General features: G+C 43.2%; 2 protein-coding genes across 3 annotated transcripts; one reads left to right on the top strand and one right to left on the bottom strand.

The window, feature by feature from the left end:
- Window positions 1-116: 116 nt before the first annotated feature.
- LOC112267832 (nectin-1-like) lies at window positions 117-10,441 on the bottom strand. The gene is made up of 8 exons (XM_024445982.2): window positions 10,123-10,441; window positions 3,776-3,887; window positions 3,322-3,669; window positions 2,847-3,161; window positions 2,638-2,746; window positions 2,408-2,544; window positions 1,581-1,701; window positions 117-680 (listed from the first exon to the last, which is right to left on the bottom strand). The coding sequence occupies exons 2-8, from the start codon at window positions 3,840-3,842 to the stop codon at window positions 554-556; spliced, it is 1,224 nt and encodes a 407-aa protein (XP_024301750.1). The 5' UTR covers window positions 3,843-3,887; window positions 10,123-10,441; the 3' UTR covers window positions 117-553.
- Window positions 10,442-10,846: 405 nt separating this feature from the next.
- Window positions 10,847-15,375, top strand: LOC112267833 (40S ribosomal protein S16). 2 transcript variants are annotated; one of them, XM_024445983.2, is made up of 6 exons: window positions 10,847-10,949; window positions 11,038-11,089; window positions 11,788-11,889; window positions 14,679-14,775; window positions 14,911-14,958; window positions 15,187-15,375. In XM_024445983.2, the coding sequence occupies exons 2-6, from the start codon at window positions 11,042-11,044 to the stop codon at window positions 15,330-15,332; spliced, it is 441 nt and encodes a 146-aa protein (XP_024301751.1). In that variant the 5' UTR covers window positions 10,847-10,949; window positions 11,038-11,041; the 3' UTR covers window positions 15,333-15,375. The 2 variants fall into 2 exon arrangements, with proteins under 2 accessions (XP_024301751.1, XP_024301752.1); XM_024445984.1 differs by lacking the exon at window positions 10,847-10,949 and having other exon boundaries at window positions 11,037-11,089.
- The last annotated feature ends 1,436 nt before the right edge of the window (window positions 15,376-16,811 follow it).

The raw sequence follows: 16,811 nt of genomic DNA, 5'->3' as shown, positions 1-16,811 counted from the left end.
AAGCCTGTAATGTTGCCACAGGCTCATACAGAATATAGTATACTAAACACACTTCCAACAGGTCAACCCCAAAAAATAATTTGCACTAGGAATGAAGGAAACGGTGCCCTCAAATGGTCAAACCATGTAGTTATTTTATGCAAAAGTAACTGCTACATTCCAACACAATACTGTATGACATAATAGGTCTACACAAATACAGTGATATTTAAACTTGTTTGAGGAATTTTTATAATTCAAACGATTAATGCTGTACACTCTTACGCCTAATACAATCTCGTATGTCGAGGTACAGTTTTACCATTACAAACTCTTAACAAAACTGTGTCTGAACATTTTTACATAAACAGTCAAGACCATAACAAAAACGTATAAATCCCCATAGAAATCATCCTCACACTTGTGTACAGTAGTGTGCTGTGGACTTCTAAACCGTTTAGATGCTAGTTAGAACACGTCAACATAAAAAAAAGGCAAGAGCACAAAAATAAAACATGACCCTGTTTCTAACATCGAGAAACCCCTCATGTTACCCAATCAACACAGTCCTTTATCAAACCGCACCTTTCTGTTTCTCAACCTCAACGGACTCACACGCTGGAGAATCCTGCAGTTCTTTACGGCTTACCCTTCCTGGGTTTTGGGTGGCCTCTCCACTACAAAAAAACAGTGCCATGGCTCTGCAAAGAACACATAGTGCCTTCAGAAAGTATTCATACCCCTTGACTTATTCCAATTTACTTTGTGTTACAGCCTGAATTCAAAATGGATTAAATATACACTACCGTTCAAAAATTTTTTTGTCCATTAAAATAACGTCAAATTGATCAGAAATACAGTGTGGACATTGTTAATGTTGTAAATGACTATTGTAGCTGGAAACAACAGATTTTTGATGGAATATCTACATAGGTGTACAGAGGCCCATTATCAGTAACCATCACTCCTGTGTTACAATGGCAGGTTGTGTTAGCTAATCTAAGTTAATTACAAAACCCTTCTGTAATTATGTTAGCACAGCTGAAAACTGTTGTTCTGATTAAAGATGCAATAAAACTGGCCTTCTTTAGACTAGTTGAGTATCTGGAGCATCAGCATTTGTGGGTTTGACTACAGGCTCAAAAGGGCCAGAAACAAATTTGTTCTGAAACTCGTCAGTCCTTTCTTGTTCTGAGAAACAAAGGCTATACCATGCGAGAAATTGCCAAGAAACTGAAGATCTCGTACAACGCTGTGTACTACTCCCTTCACAGAACAGCGCAAACTGACTTTAACCAGAATAGAAAGAGGAGTGGGAGGCCCCGGTGCACAACTGAGCAAGAGGACTGGGTGTATTGATACACCATCCAAAGTGTAATTAATAACCAGCTCAAAAGGGATATTCAATTTATGATTTTTTAAAATCTAAATTTAATCCAGTTTGAATTCAGGCTGTAACAACAAAATGTGGAACAAGTCAAGAGGTGTGAATACTTTCTGAAGGCACTGTAAATATAATTTTAGACAAAGCAGCAGCATATAATGATACTTGTCAATAAAGGTGTGTGTGCACGGTTTGACCTGAAGTTGTACAATGTTACCTCCCTCTCAGGGGTCCTCTGGAAAACAACAGCCAGAGTGATACAGTTACAATGCAGAGGAAGAGGAGGAGTATGGGGAGGAAAACCCACAAGGCTACTGGTACAATGGAGCGCTGATCAACTGCAAATAGGAAAAACAGAACCTTCACTTTCCAACAATCTACCTTTTCTTAAATATTATAAGTAAAAATAATGGAACATAACTTTGTGTTGAAAACAGAGCTGGAGATATATACTAAGTGAACAAAACATTAGGAACACCTACTTTTTCCATGACAGACTAACCAGGTGAAAGCTATGATCCCTTATTGATGTCACTTAAATCAGTGTAGATGAAGGAAAGGAGACAGGTTAAAGATGGATTTTTAAGCCTTGAGACAATTGGGACATGGATTGTGCATGTCTGCCATTCAGAGGGTGAATGGGCAACACAAAATACCTTTAAAAACGGAATACGGTAGTAGGTGCCAGGCGCACCGGTTTTAGTGTCAAGAACTGCAACGTTGCTGGGTTGTTCACGCTCAACAGTTTCCCATGTACGCTAAGAATGGTCCACCACCCAAAGGACATCCAGACAACTTGACACAACTGTGGGAAGCATTGGAGTCAACATGGGCCAGCATCCGCGTGGAACGCTTTCGACACCTTGTAGAGTCCATGCCCCGACGAAATGAGGCTGTTCTGAGTGCAAAAGGGGCTGCAACTCAATATTAGGGAGGTGGTGTTCCTAATGTTTTGTACAGTCAGTGTATGTTCAAGTTCTGCAGAATGTATGCTTCAAATAAATGAATTAAATGTCAAGACGGCTAAGTTACACACGCCATTACCTTTATGCACATATAGGAAACCAGATGCTGCTCCGTATGGGTTGGACACCTCACAGCTGTACAGACCACTAAAGTCAGGGCCCACCTTCACTAACTCCAACAAGCCCCCAGTCTCATTGAGGTTTGATCTATTCAGTCTAAGACAAGTGTAGACGCATAGCAAAACATAGATGTAGACACTGATCCTTAGAAAATGGGTTGGGGGAAATGAAATATGGTGAAAAACTGACCTCTTCCATGTGAACTCTGATGGAGGGGGGTTGGCATCTACTAAACACTGAAATGCCGGTGCCTGGGGTGGCTTCTCATGAATGATGATTTTGACCGAATTTGGAGGATCTATAGAATAGGCATAAAGTTGTACATTATTTATGTGCTGTTACTGTTGTGTCTAATATGGAGTAGAAACACTGCGGCTGTTGTCTTTGAGAATACTCACAGTGTATATCTATCTCGTAGGGAACGACCTTCTGCTGGCTCAGAGTGGTGTGGTTCACCAGGCACTGAACCTCCTGTTGGTGCATGACTCTGGAGGGCTCTCCCTTCAGGTGGACCCTCACCGTGGCAGTGTCATCTGGGTTCAGTGTAGTGTTGGTTGAGGTTGTCAGACTCCGTGGTTGTCTTGCACTGGCCGTGCTCCACCGTACATCTGCAGGGGGCTTGGCGTTAGCTGCTGTGCATGTGGCCAAGATGCTCTCCTGCCCCTCAGCAACCACGGGTGGAGTATCCACAGCAACCGAAATCACAGGAGGAACTATTGGGGAAAAAACACAATAAACACATTGACTTAATATGAATGTCTTTATATACACTTTAAAACCTAACCCTTGGATAGCAAGTAAAGGAGCACCGCTAACATAATTGTATCAAACGATTCATTACATTGGGGAAATACATGATAAATAACCTCTTACTTTGGACATTGAGGTGGATCTCTGCCTTGTATGGCCCACTGGGGAACACAGTGAAGATGCAGGTGTAGACGCCCTCATCAGTCAGGGACACATCCCCCAGTCGGATAGAGCCCACCAGCGCAGTGGTGTTCCCAATGAAGCCCACCCTGTCCCCCCGCCCCTTGACATGTGATGGACCCTGGCTAGGGGTGATGAGGAAGAAGTTGTGGTTGGCACGGTAACCCCTGGTACTCTTCTGCCATGAGATCTGGATGAGCTCCTCGTTTGTCTCCATGAGCTCACAGGTCAAGTCTGCGTGTTGTCCCTGAGTCACTGTTGGGCGGCCATTGTAAGAGATGACTCTGATACCTAAAGGAATATTAGCAGGATGCATAAGAGAGCAAATTCTCAGACTCTTCTTGATATTGTGGAGAACAAATGTTATGGGTTTGCTTTGCATCGCTCCTACACTCACCAACTCCAGTCTCAGTCAGCATGAGACAGAGGTCCACCAGAACCCAGAAATATGTTTGATTTTTCATTGGTATGCGATCTTGTGTATGACAACTTCAAGTAAACTTTCTAACCTGGGGGGAGGGGGACACACAGTTTAGACCTATGCATAAGCACAATTAGAATGAAACGAGCCTGAGATGTAGACCAAGAGGCAAGATCACAACACCAGCAACCTAAAACATGGGTCCAGAGGCAGAATGGGACAAGAAACCACAACGACACATTTTTCTCCCTTGAAGGCCCCGTTATTATCTAAATACTAAGAATGATAACATGCTGACTAACACTTCAATGTTAAACTGATTGTGGCAATAGGCCGAGTTTATCATTAGTCATGTAAACACATTACTCTGATTATCTTAACTCAGCAAATCATAATTGAAGTAAGCACACGACTAGATTAATGAGCAATCTTTCGAATTACTCGGACATGTAAACACCTTCAAATCGGAGTTCCAGCAGTGTATTGGATCTGCACATGGCAGCACCAGCAGCACCAGCAAACCTCTTTTGCGCGAGTGAAGTCAGTTCTGAAAAACTTAATGCATCGTAGAAATTGTTTTCATATTCAAACTTTATGTCCAAACTCAGAATGAAATAACCTTCCCAAAAAGAACATGGTCGCTGTGATAGAATCTTTATGTTGATTGCAGATGATTTTCAGCATTTATCAAAGTCCCACCAGGTCGCCCGATTTCAGATGTGTCCATGTAAACAGGATTATTGGGGAAATCGTTCTTCTTGCAAAGCATGTCAACATTTTAATCAAACAAATATATTAATCTGCACACACAAACAAGTTCGCGAGGCCTACTGGGCTACAAATGGGGTGGGTAGGTTGACCTCAGGTCTCCCCACAGGAAGCCTGAGGTATGGGGAGCGGGGGAATCTATCAAACAGCACACCTCTAACTTTGTACAGTACTAATGCAATTAGAAGAAGATTATGCATGTAATGAAATAGGCTAACAAACATAAGTATTATACTAGCCTATGTTGCTTGCTATGCTATTACACGTAGGGCAACAATATTCAGTTTTCTGTCCAACTAGCTTACATAACATTGGATATCATTTCATACAGGTTCATCATGATAATGTGTGTAGCCTGCAGCAAAACGATTACAACCTAACTAGCACATTATTGATTTGGTTAACGTTCATTGGGGTGACATCATAAAGGTTTTCTGTGATTGTATTGACTCAGTCCTGAGCTCAGTAAGGAGAATTTACAATGTTGTAGGATAACTTAAAAGACATCTATATTAGGCTGATATTTTGTATCTTTTGTGATATATTGAGTCTTTTGGAGTGTCTTATGCCTAGAATTAGCCAAGGAGGTCATATGATTTATTTGGTTCTTATTCTGAAGGTTTGATAAATTGTGCATAATGACATGTATATTTAATTGTGCAACAAATGTATTTCGGGTGTCAGACTCATATATTGTATTTCAATGCATGTTCAGGGGCACTTCTGAAATATTTTGGAGCACCCTCTGGCACTGGCCAGGATGAGGAGCCATCAACCTCCTCAGCCACACAGGTGTCGTCGCAAATGTTGTCTGAGCCTGAGGATGAAGACCCATTTGCTTCCACTTCTCCCCAGCAGGATTCTTCAGGTGTGTTTGTGAGCACATGTGTGTGTGTGTGTGTGTGGGTACACGCACATGTGTTTATGTGTGCATCCCTGCATAACAAAAACAACATAAATCATTTCCCTTTTGCAAAGATTTAAGTTTCCATATTGTAGGTAACAATGATGATTTTATTATTACTGGGTGTGTATGTCAGATGTTCCACCACTAGAAATGCTGTGAATCACATGTGTAAACTAATGCCCATGTGCTCTCCATCAGAAATGCCTGTAGCAGCATCCCCACCAAGTCCTGCTACTGAGGATGAACCACTGTCTACAGGCCCTGCTGCTGAGGTTGAACCACTGTCTACAGACCCTGCTGCTGAGGTTGAACCACTGTCTACAGGCCCTGCTGCTGAGGTTGAACCACTGTCTACAGACCCTGCTGCTGAGGTTGAACCACTGTCTACAGACCCTGCTGCTGAGGATGAACCACTGTCTACAGGCCCTGCTGCTGAGGTTGAACCACTGTCTACAGACCCTGCTGCTGAGGTTGAACCCACTGTCTACAGACCCTGCTGCTGAGGATGAACCACTGTCTACAGGCCCTGCTGCTGAGGTTGAACCACTGTCTACAGACCCTGCTGCTGAGGTTGAACCACTGTCTACAGACCCTGCTGCTGAGGTTGACCCTGCTGCTGCTGAGGTTGAACCACTGTCTACAGACCCTGCTGCTGAGGATGAACCACTGGACCCTGCTGCTGAGGACCACTGTCTACAGACCCTGCTGCTGAGGATGAACCACTGTCTACAGACCCTGCTGAGGTTGAACCACTGTCTACAGACCCTGCTGCTGAGGATGAACCACTGTCTACAGACCCTGCTGCTGAGGATGAACCAGACCCTGCTGCTGAGGATGAACCACTGTCTACAGACCCTGCTGCTGCTGAGGTTGAACCACTGTCTGAGGATGAACCACTGTCTACAGACCCTGCTGAGGTTGAACCACTGTCTACAGACCCTGCTGCTGAGGTTGAACCACTGTCTACAGACCCTGCTGCTGAGGTTGAACCACTGTCTACAGACCCTGCTGCTGAGGATGAACCACTGTCTACCCCTGCTGCTGAGGATGAACCACTGTCTACAGGCCCTGCTGCTGAGGTTGAACCACTGTCTACAGACCCTGCTGCTGAGGTTGAACCACTGTCTACTAGACCCTGCTGCTGAGGTTGAACCACTGTCTACAGACCCTGCTGCTGAGGATGAACCACTGTCTACAGGCCCTGCTGCTGAGGTTGAACCACCACTGTCTACAGACCCTGCTGCTGAGGATGAACCACTGTCTACAGACCCTGCTGCTGAGGATGAACCACTGTCTACAGACCCTGCTGCTGAGGTTGAACCACTGTCTACAGACCCTGCTGAACCACTGTCTACAGACCCTGCTGCTGAGGTTGAACCACTGTCTACAGACCCTGCTGCTGAGGTTGAACCACTGTCTGACAGGCCCTGCTGCTGAGGTTGAACCACTGTCTACAGGCCCTGCTGCTGAGGTTGAACCACTGTCTACAGGCCCTGCTGCTGAGGTTGAACCACTGTCTACAGGCCCTGCTGCTGAGGTTGAACCACTGTCTACAGGCACTGCTGCTGAGGTTGAACCACTGTCTACAGGCCCTGCTGCTGAGGTTGAACCACTGTCTACAGGCCCTGCTGCTGAGGTTGAACCACTGTCTACAGGCCCTGCTGCTGAGGTTGAACCACTGTCTACAGGCACTGCTGCTGAGGTTGAACCACTGTCTACAGGCCCTGCTGCTGAGGTTGAACCACTGTCTACAGGCCCTGCTGCTGAGGTTGAACCACTGTCTACAGAGGTTGAACCACTGTCTACAGGCCCTGCTGCTGAGGTTGAACCACTGTCTACAGGCCCTGCTGCTGAGGTTGAACCACTGTCTACAGGCCCTGCTGCTGAGGAACCACTGAACCACTGTCTACAGGCCCTGCTGCTGAGGATGAACCACTGTGCTGAGGATGAACCAGTCTACAGGCCCTGCTGCTGAGGATGAACCACTGTCTACAGACCCTGCTGCTGAGGATGAACCACTGTCTACTAGACCCTGCTGCTGAGGTTGAACCACTGTGTACAGATCCTGCTGCTGAGGTTGAACCACTGTCTACAGACCCTGCTGCTGAGGTTGAACCACTGTATACAGACCCTGCTGCTGAGGTTGAACCACTGTCTACAGACCCTGATGACTGGCCTTCAGTTCTGACTGACAGAATTCAGACACAACTAGTTTGCAGAGGACCAAGTGAGGTAACACCTAACTTTGTTTTCCCAAGGAATGAGAGTGATAGAAGAAGTTGCCACCACCAGTATTTCAGGAAGACCTTGGTGAGTGGTGAAAAAAAAATCCCTAGAAATTGGTTGATGTATTCTGAAAGAAACAACAGCCTCTTCTGCTGCAATCTCTTTTCTAAGAATAGAATATATTTAGCAAACTCAGGACTAACAGACTGGAAACATGCAAGTTATTTGCTGACTTCACACGACAGTAGTCCAGAACACCAAAATTGCATGAAAACATGGAAAGAACTGGCAACGAGGATTAAAAAGGGGGAAACAATTGATAAGCATGATATGGCACTTATGGAGGCTGAGAGGATAAGATGGAGAGAGGTGTTGACACATCTGACTGCTATTGTGCAGTCTCTGGCAGTTAGAAATCTGGCACTATGGGGATACACAGAAACACTGTACTCTCCATCAAATGGACATTTCCTCAAAGAGGTTGAACTGATGGCACAATTTGATGCAGTCATGAAAGAGCACCTTAACCGTGTCCAAAAAGGGACCTGGAGTCACACCACCAGCTAGCTACCTTGGCCACCAAATACAGAATGAACTCATTGATTTGTTGAGCAGCAAGGTCATTTCAATAATGGTGAGAGACATCAAGCTGGCAAAATTATTCTCTATCATTCTAGATTGCACCTCAGATGTCAGCCACACAGTTGTCAGTTGTGATTAGCATTGTGTCACTGAAGGAGGAGCCCCACATAAAGGAACATTTTATGGGGTTTTGAGGCAGAGGAGTCCAGGGCCAATATTTGCTTGAGCTGCTGATATTTATACCTGAAAGGGAGCTCTCAGAAATGTACCCTAATTTGTGGACTGCTCTCAGAATGTGTCTCACTCTTCCAGTGACCGTAGCTGAAGCAGAGAGGAGCTGTTCAAAGCTGAAGCTCATCAAATCCTACCTGAGGGCCACCATGTCACAGGAACACCTTAGTGGCCTTGCTGTCATCAGTATTAACCATGCAATTGCTGGGCACATTTCTTATGATGTAATTGATGACTTTGCATCAAGGAAGGCAAGAAAGTTCAGGGTTTATGGCAGTTATGCAATTTAGTTTTGTGTTTCTTGTTTGAAGTGCAATAGTGTAATAATCAGGTTCCTTTTTTATAAGTGTGTTATTCTATGTGTATTTGTGTGATATAGGACTTGTGCGTTTTTTGTTAGCAATAGGATAAGAGTGAAATGATTTGATTCTCTTTTTTATTTGTATTTATATACTAAAATTTGTTTCTATTTTTCTTTGTTACTTTTTGAGTCTTATTTCCGTATATATATTTTAATATGTATATAGTTTTCAATGTTATGATTATCTGTGTTGTCCCAAATGTCTGAATAAAAAGGACAGTTAGTGCTGAATGGTTCTTTTTATTTATGTGTTGCACCCGGGGTGCGACGCATCTCCGTCGCGTAGAACTGATCGAGCTGTTGATTGTGGCCTGTGGAATGTGTTCCCAATCCTCTTCAATGGTTGGATATTGGCGGGAACTGGAAAACGCTGTTGTACGCGTCAACCCAGCGCATCTCAAACATTCTCAATGAGTGACATGTCTAGTTAGTATACAGGCCATGGAAGAACTGGGTAATGTTCAGCTTCCAGGAATCGTGTACAGATCCTTGCGACATGGGGCCTATTACCTACTGTTCATTTGAATCATATCTTTATATTTAACGTTGCCTGTTTGTATCAGTTGCAAAAACATTGGCAACTCTGTATTTGTAGACAAATGTGTTTAAGTTATCGGCGGTCACGGAGAGAGAAATAAGGTAATTATATTTTTAGGCCGAAAAAGCGTCTAAGGATGCACTTAACGTAACTCTTTTCTACATGTGGCCTGTGCCAGGCGTTAGATTACGAGCGTTTTCACGTGCAATTGGTTTTGGGAAACAGCTCGGAGATGTAACGATGCTCCTACAAAGGTTCTAAGGATAAACTCGATCATTTTGGGAAACCCTTCTACGATCCAAACACATAAAAGACACACCCTCTTCCCTCAAATGAACTTCTCATGATGAGTTGACACTTGCAGAGCGAGTGAAGAATGAATGGACCGCCCTTGCAATGAAATGTGCCACAAGTTCGTCCCACGGTTGTTTTCAGTCATCATGGAACCCACCTGGAGCTGTGGTGTGTGTGCTTTATATGCACTACAGTCATTTATGATTGCATTTCATATCTTGGCTAGAAGACGACGCATGCTAGCCATCCGACAATATCAGGTAAATCAAACATTACTATGTACAAGTGTGACGTCAGGGAAAGTTGTATGCGCTAGATAGTTTCAAAAAGCTAACCAAACACTAATGATACGTGTTTGTGCCATCATGTGCATTACTAGCACAATTTTTAAATGATTAACATTCGTTTTTACTTACACTTGTATGTTTACTTCTCCATGTTGATGTGGGTTTTACGTTTTGGCTGATTTAGCGGATGTACAATCATCGCGAACAGGATTGCGGTCCAAACACTTAAGACACACCCTATCCCCTCAGCCCTCAAATTAAGAAGACACTTCGAGATGATTGTGTTTTCAGCCACCTGTAGTTTGTTAGCGGACGTACAATCGTAGCGAATAGAATTATGGAGTTTTAGGATCCAGCTTGAAGATAATTGTACGCTCGCAAAGGCGACTAAAAACGAGAGCTGCGGGGCTTACGTTGCAAACGTGCCATGATTGGCTAATCATTTGGACAACTGGCGATTCCCCCAATGGCATAAGGCGAGGATAAATTGGAAACCAAAGAGTTCATCCACAGTTGCTTTGTTTCGTCCTCCGAAAAACGTGTTCGTACAGTGACCTCTTCTGGACAGAAATATTGCAGTCATATTTATTTATTTAATTTAAAAAAAATCACAGACCATGTTTAATTCAGTCATAATGTAAACTATTTGGGCCATGAATTACATTTTGACAACATTTAAATCATCCATGGTTCAAATCATTTACATTATGACAATTTATTAAACATGTCAAATAAAAATAATTTGCTTAAGTTTCCAAAATACGTGATACATTTTGTTGCTACAAAATAAAAATGAATTGTGCACAAGTTTCAAAACATATTATCGGCTCTTCCTCTCTGCCTGCAATTGTCGTAAATGCATTGCAAAGCCATAAACTGTCGTGCTACTACTGCCCCTGATTTTCGGTGTTGAAACCCCCGTTCGGTCTTTTCGTACGGCACTAAAGCTGAAGAGGGTATGTTCCCCCTTGAGCCCAGCTACAAATGCAAAAATATGATCTATTAATTATTTTTGAAGGTACTCATTGTGATTAATTGTTTCAGAAACATGCCGGCCAAAGGTCCTCTGCAATCGGTCCAGGTTTTCGGACGCAAAGTGAGTAAACTATCTGACTTTATTCCACGTGTGTTGAGCCAAAGAACTAACGCTATCCGGCTAGGTGACGTTAGCCAGACAGGCCAGAAATGTGTATTTGTCCCCCCAAAAAGTATCCATTACATTTGGAAATATAAGTGACCGTCGATTTGACAACTTTATTGTTAAACGTCCACATGTGCCTTGATTGCAGCCAGTGGCATATTGATATGAATGGCTACAAATGTTGCGGCCTGCTAGCTACGTCAACCAATTAGCTAATTTTATGCCGGAAAGCATGTTGTCCAGCTACATCAACGCCAATTGTTTGGTGTAGTGAGGTAAAAAAAAAAAAAAAAAAAAAAAAAAACGTTAATTCGCTGATTTATTATGCCACAACACTGCATTTGTTACATAATTTTTAAACTAATCATTGTACTGTAGCTAGCGAGTTGCCATGACTTGGTCCACTCATCCCTCATGATGTACCTCAGTGTTTGGTTAAGACATTGGCTGGCTAAGTAGTGTTGATTATAATAATAGTGTTGATCAGCAATCACCTGAATAGCATTTGTGTGTGTGTGGGGGGGGTAAACGTAGCAAAGAAATGTTTAACGTTATGGACCGTCTGTTTAGCCACCCATGCTTCCTAGAAAAGTGCACATGTAATTAGCTAAAACCAAGCAAATGGAAGTGAACATTACAGTATCTCTTTGCAGAAAACAGCCACCGCTGTTGCTCACTGCAAGAGGGGGAATGGCCTCATCAAGGTGAACGGCAGACCCCTGGAGATGATTGAGCCAGCCACTCTCCAGTACAAGGTGAGTCCTTAAAGACAGATTGCAATTTACTGTTGTCCAAAATAAGGGATTTATTTTTTGTTGTTTTGAACAGGGGAGAGTAGTGCGTTACATTTGCTCTTCTGCTCATATCTTCCTTACAAATAAGGGCTTGATTTGATATTACCCTAATAAAGTGTAGAAATGTTTGTAAAGGTATGGTGTAGTTATTATTATGCTTTGGCTACTGTGGGCTTATGATATGAAGGGCGCGCCAACTGACTCCGACAGGTGAACTTGATGCGAGGAACACTGTCGGGCGTACCAGAGTTACACCTATAATTGAATAATTATTTTAAAAATATTCTGATTTGAAAATTAACGAATAAGCTTTTGCATCTATCTGTAGATGAAGTAGCCTTCTTTCATAAAGAAATGCGTGCCAGTGTCGTAGCACGCCACCGGCATATCTATCTCTCGGATTAGTCCTATATGACACCTAAGCCTATAGACCTATGCGTGTAATGCCCTGATACATTTTAGTGCTCAAATCTGACAACTGAACTGCGAAAGTAACCTTAAAACGTTACCAAAAAAAATAGGGTGTGAAGTTTTGCGTATGCTACACATTAAAGCACAAGGAATTGGTGTTTTTGTCATTTGTAGGCCGTTTTCTCATTTGGCCAATATCCCTGGTTTATTGAAGGCGCTGGCCGTGCCAGGTCAGATCTGAATGCATTTGGATGTCAGGCAAATTAAAATCTTCCCTGGTATGTTGTCCGGCTACACATTTTCCTAACGGAAACTCTGAAATGGCATATTGTTTTTATTACAATTTTAGAATATTCACATAGGTTGGATGGAAACATAGCTAGTGCGCTAGTCCAGTGTCACTTTGATTATGCCTGCACATCAATAAGCTGCCAAACAAGCATTGTACTTAAACCTCCCCCATACTCTTCTGGATGTTAAGCATTTTGTCCTACATGGTGGGGAGGGATGTTTCTTCTATTTGCCGAGATTGGCAGTCTTTATTGGGGTGTTGAAAGTTAACCATGATATTGGCGTGCCCAAAGTCTGTATGCTTTGTATATTGGTTGTGGTGCATTGGCACAGAAACCTGTTGGTAGAAAATGTGTAGCAGATACAGTGCCTTTGGAAAGTATTCAGATCCCTTTGTTACTTTAGACTTATTCTATAAATGGTTGAATTGTTTTTTTTCCCCTCAATCTACACACTACGGCATAATGACAAAGCAAAAACAGTTTGTTTTTAGAAATGGTTGGTAATTTATAAAATGGTAAATTACACTTACATAAATATTCAGACCCTTTATTCAGTCATTTGTTGAAGCACCTTTGGCAGCATTGAGTTGGGTATGACGCTACAAGCTTGGCACACCTGTATTTGGAGTTTCTTCCATTCTCTGCAGATCCTCTCAAGCTCTGTCAGGTTAGATGGGGAGTGTTGCTGCACAGCTATATTCGGGTCTCTACAGAGATTATCAATCGGGTTCAAGTCCGGACTCTATCTGGGCCACTCAAAGACATTCAGAGACTTGTCCCAAAGCCACTCCTGTGTTCTCTTGGCTGTGTGCTTAGGGTTGTTGTCCTGTTGGAAGGTGAACCTTCGCTCCCGTCTGAGGTCCTCAGCCATCTTTGCCTCGAACCTGACTAGTCTCTCAGTCCCTGCCGCTGAAAAACATCCCCACGGCATAATGCTGCCACCACCATGCTTCGCCATAGGGATGGTGCCAGGTTTCCTCCAGATGTTAAGCTTTGCATTCAGGCCAAAGAGTTTTATCTTGGTTTCATCAGACCAGAGAATCTTTCTCGTGGTCTGTCTTCAGGTGCCCTTTTTGCAAACTCCCAAGCGGGCTGTCAGTGTGAAGTGGCTTCCTTCTTGCCACTTTACCATAAAGGCCTGATTGGTGGAGCGATGCAGAAATGGTTGTCCTTCTGGATTGTTCTCCGATCTCCACAGAGGAACTTTAGATCTGTCAGTGACTATTGGGTTCTTGGTCACCTCCCTAATCAAGGCCCTTCCCCCTGACTGCTCAGTTTGGCTGGGCGGCCAGCTCTAGAAAGTCTGGGTGGTTCCAAACATCTTCCATTTAATGATGGAGGCCACTGTGTTCTTTGCTATCTTCAATGCTGAAGAAATTTGCTTTGTCATTGTGGGATCGTGTCTAGATTGCTGAGAATTTTAATCCGTTTTAGAATAAGGCTTTAACAACCATGTGGAAAAGGTCAAGGGGTCTGAATACTTTCCGAAGGCAATGTATTTTAGCTAATTATAAATATGGCTTCAAAATGGTACATCTGATTGTCTGTAGTTGGCTCTGATAGTAGTGTCATGAAACAGGCAGGGAGGGTGAGCTTGTCGGTGAACCCCCAAACTTCTGGCATCGGCTGTGCCACAAAAGCATGGTGAAGTGGCAGTTAATATCCACGTTTATAAACGGGGTTGCTATTTTTTATTTGTTGTGAACATTGAGTTAAATTCTGAGGCGGTTCCATTTATTTGACTGTACAAGTGGATGGTCATGTGAGGAAAAACATTTTGTTGAGGAGGGTTGTGCATTTTGACACCTTGGGTTGGACCAGCCCCCCTCTGGTAAATTCCAATCTGTCCCCTGGGAAACAGTCGCTAACTATTTCATGCATGTGCAACGTGGCTTCTTACATAGCTGCTGTTGGTTTACTCAGCCCAAATTCAACATGGGTCTTCATTCAGCTAAATGTCTGGTTGTGTCCAGACATTTAGCTGAATGTGTCTGCAGGATGTATAGACATTGTGTGCGTCCTTGACAAAGTTCCTCTCTGTTGTAGCTTCTGGAGCCAGTGCTGCTGCTGGGCAAGGAGCGCTTTGCTGGAGTTGACATCCGAGTCCGAGTGAAGGGTGGTGGACATGTCGCACAGATCTACGGTGACTTGTTTTTACAGCTGGAAGCTGCTCTACTTAGACAGATCATCTCAGTAGAAACTGATGTGTTGATTTGAAATAACTGTACTTGACTGAATATGGCTGTTTGTCTTACGCTGTGCCGTCTTCTCCTTGCAGCTATCCGTCAGTCCATCTCCAAAGCCCTGGTCGCATACTACCAGAAATGTAAGTGTCAATAATTTTACTGTAAAATCAAATGCAGTATCTTGTTTTCAATGGAATATTGCCTCTGCTGATAAATTAAGTGTTACTTTGGACACATTTTTGCAGGAAGCAATATTGCTATGTTGGGTGTCTCTTTTTTGGATGATGGTGGGTGCATGATTGCTGTGTTTCCATTTGGTCAAGAAAATGGTTCACAATAACTAATCTGACATGTTTCTTTCTCTCCAGATGTGGATGAGGCCTCCAAGAAGGAGATCAAGGACATCTTGATCCAGTACGACAGGACCCTGCTGGTTGCCGACCCTCGTCGCTGCGAGTCCAAGAAGTTCGGTGGACCAGGAGCCCGTGCCCGCTACCAGAAGTCTTACCGTTAACCTCTCTGTACATTTTCATGTAATAAAGTTGAGGAAGAAAATATTTCTGGCATGTTTCTTTCAACTTACTTGATGAAAATGTTAATTAATGACCATCAAGCACTACTTTGGGAAGTGTTTTAAAGTAGACTGCGATAGGACGTAGATGCAGAAAGTAAACTGCATATGGGGTAAATTTCCACAACTAAAGAGTGAAGCATGAGGCTTCTCAGCTGTTTTGGTCCCGTGGCAACCACACTGAACGACATGAAGCGAACCTGTGCAGATGGTGACCTATAAGTGCTATCTCGCTCAATATCTGCGGTGCTGCTCGTGGCAATGCCATTTTCAGTCTACCTTTTAATACTTAAGCGCTATCCTGAGTTTCACCCTAATACGTTCAATTAATGGCTAGACTAGACCTGGGTTTTAAAACGAATAAGCATTATAACAGGTGTATGTTATGCTTGCTTTACATCTTTGCAGAGCACTATTCAGATAATAATTTGGCTTTACAGCCCTAGATTGTTGCTCCTCATGGAGTACCTGAGCTGTATTTGCTTTAGCTACAACTGTTATTAAATGGCTTTTCAGAACTACAGCCACCAAATAAACCCAAAGAATGAACTTCAGCATCACCAGTAGTCTCTTCCCACATCTGCCATGGGGCACCATGAGCATCACTATGCAAGTGTCTTCCTGTCATCACAAATAAATACTTAGTGGCCCATGAGTGATCCTTTCAGTTTAGGGCCATTTCACATCTGTTTATACATTGTGTATTTCAGTGAAGTCTTGGAATTCTCACTCCAAAATAATACTAATTTTTAATGAATTTTAGTGGAATTGTGCCTTTCAATGTCAAAGAGCATTATACCGGTGAAAACCATGTGTTCGGCTGTTGCCAAAGCAAAGTGGACATATACTGAACACATGTAAAGTGTTGGTTTCATGAGCTTAAATAAGATCCTAGAAATGTTCAGTGCACAAATTTGTTTACATTCCTGTTAGTGAGCATTTCTCCTTTGCCAAGATAATCCATCCACTTGACAGGTGTGGCATATCAACAAATGGATTAAACAGCAATCAAATGTATTTATAAAAAGCCCTAATTACATCAGCTGATGTCACAAAGTGCTGGACAGAAACCCAGCCTAAAACCCTAAACAGCAAGCAATGCAGGTGTAGAAGCACGGTGGCTAGGAAAAACTCCCTAGAAAGGCCAGGACCTAGAGAGGAACCAGGCTATGAGGGGTGGCCAGTCCTGTTCTGGCCGTGCCGGAATGATCATTACACAGGTGCATCTTGTGCTGGGGACGAAAGGCCACTATAAAATGCACAGTTTTGTCACAAGACAATGCTACATATGTCTCAAGTTTTGAGGGAGCGTGCAATTGGCATGCTGACTGCAGGAATGTCCACCAGGACTATTGCTAGAGAATTGAATGTTAATTTATCTACTATAAACTGCCTCCAATGACGTTTTAGAGAGTTTGGCAC

The sequence above is a fragment of the Oncorhynchus tshawytscha genome, linkage group LG15 (genome assembly GCF_018296145.1).
Source record: "Oncorhynchus tshawytscha isolate Ot180627B linkage group LG15, Otsh_v2.0, whole genome shotgun sequence".
Lineage (NCBI taxonomy): Eukaryota > Metazoa > Chordata > Actinopteri > Salmoniformes > Salmonidae > Oncorhynchus > Oncorhynchus tshawytscha.
This window is presented reverse-complemented; position numbering and strand designations above follow the sequence as displayed.

Excerpts from the sequence above, each read along its gene's own strand:
- LOC112267832 (XM_024445982.2), bottom strand. The coding sequence starts at position 3,842 with ATGAAAAATCAAACATATTTCTGGGTTCTGGTGGACCTCTGTCTCATG. Across the intron at positions 2,747-2,846 it reads CTACGAGATAGATATACACT|ATCCTCCAAATTCGGTCAAA; the intron begins GTGAGTATTCTC and ends CCTATTCTATAG. Across the intron at positions 1,702-2,407 it reads TTTCCTATATGTGCATAAAG|TTGATCAGCGCTCCATTGTA; the intron begins GTAATGGCGTGT and ends TCCTATTTGCAG.
- LOC112267833 (XM_024445983.2), top strand. The coding sequence starts at position 11,042 with ATGCCGGCCAAAGGTCCTCTGCAATCGGTCCAGGTTTTCGGACGCAAA. Across the intron at positions 14,776-14,910 it reads ACATGTCGCACAGATCTACG|CTATCCGTCAGTCCATCTCC; the intron begins GTGACTTGTTTT and ends TTCTCCTTGCAG. Across the intron at positions 14,959-15,186 it reads GGTCGCATACTACCAGAAAT|ATGTGGATGAGGCCTCCAAG; the intron begins GTAAGTGTCAAT and ends CTTTCTCTCCAG.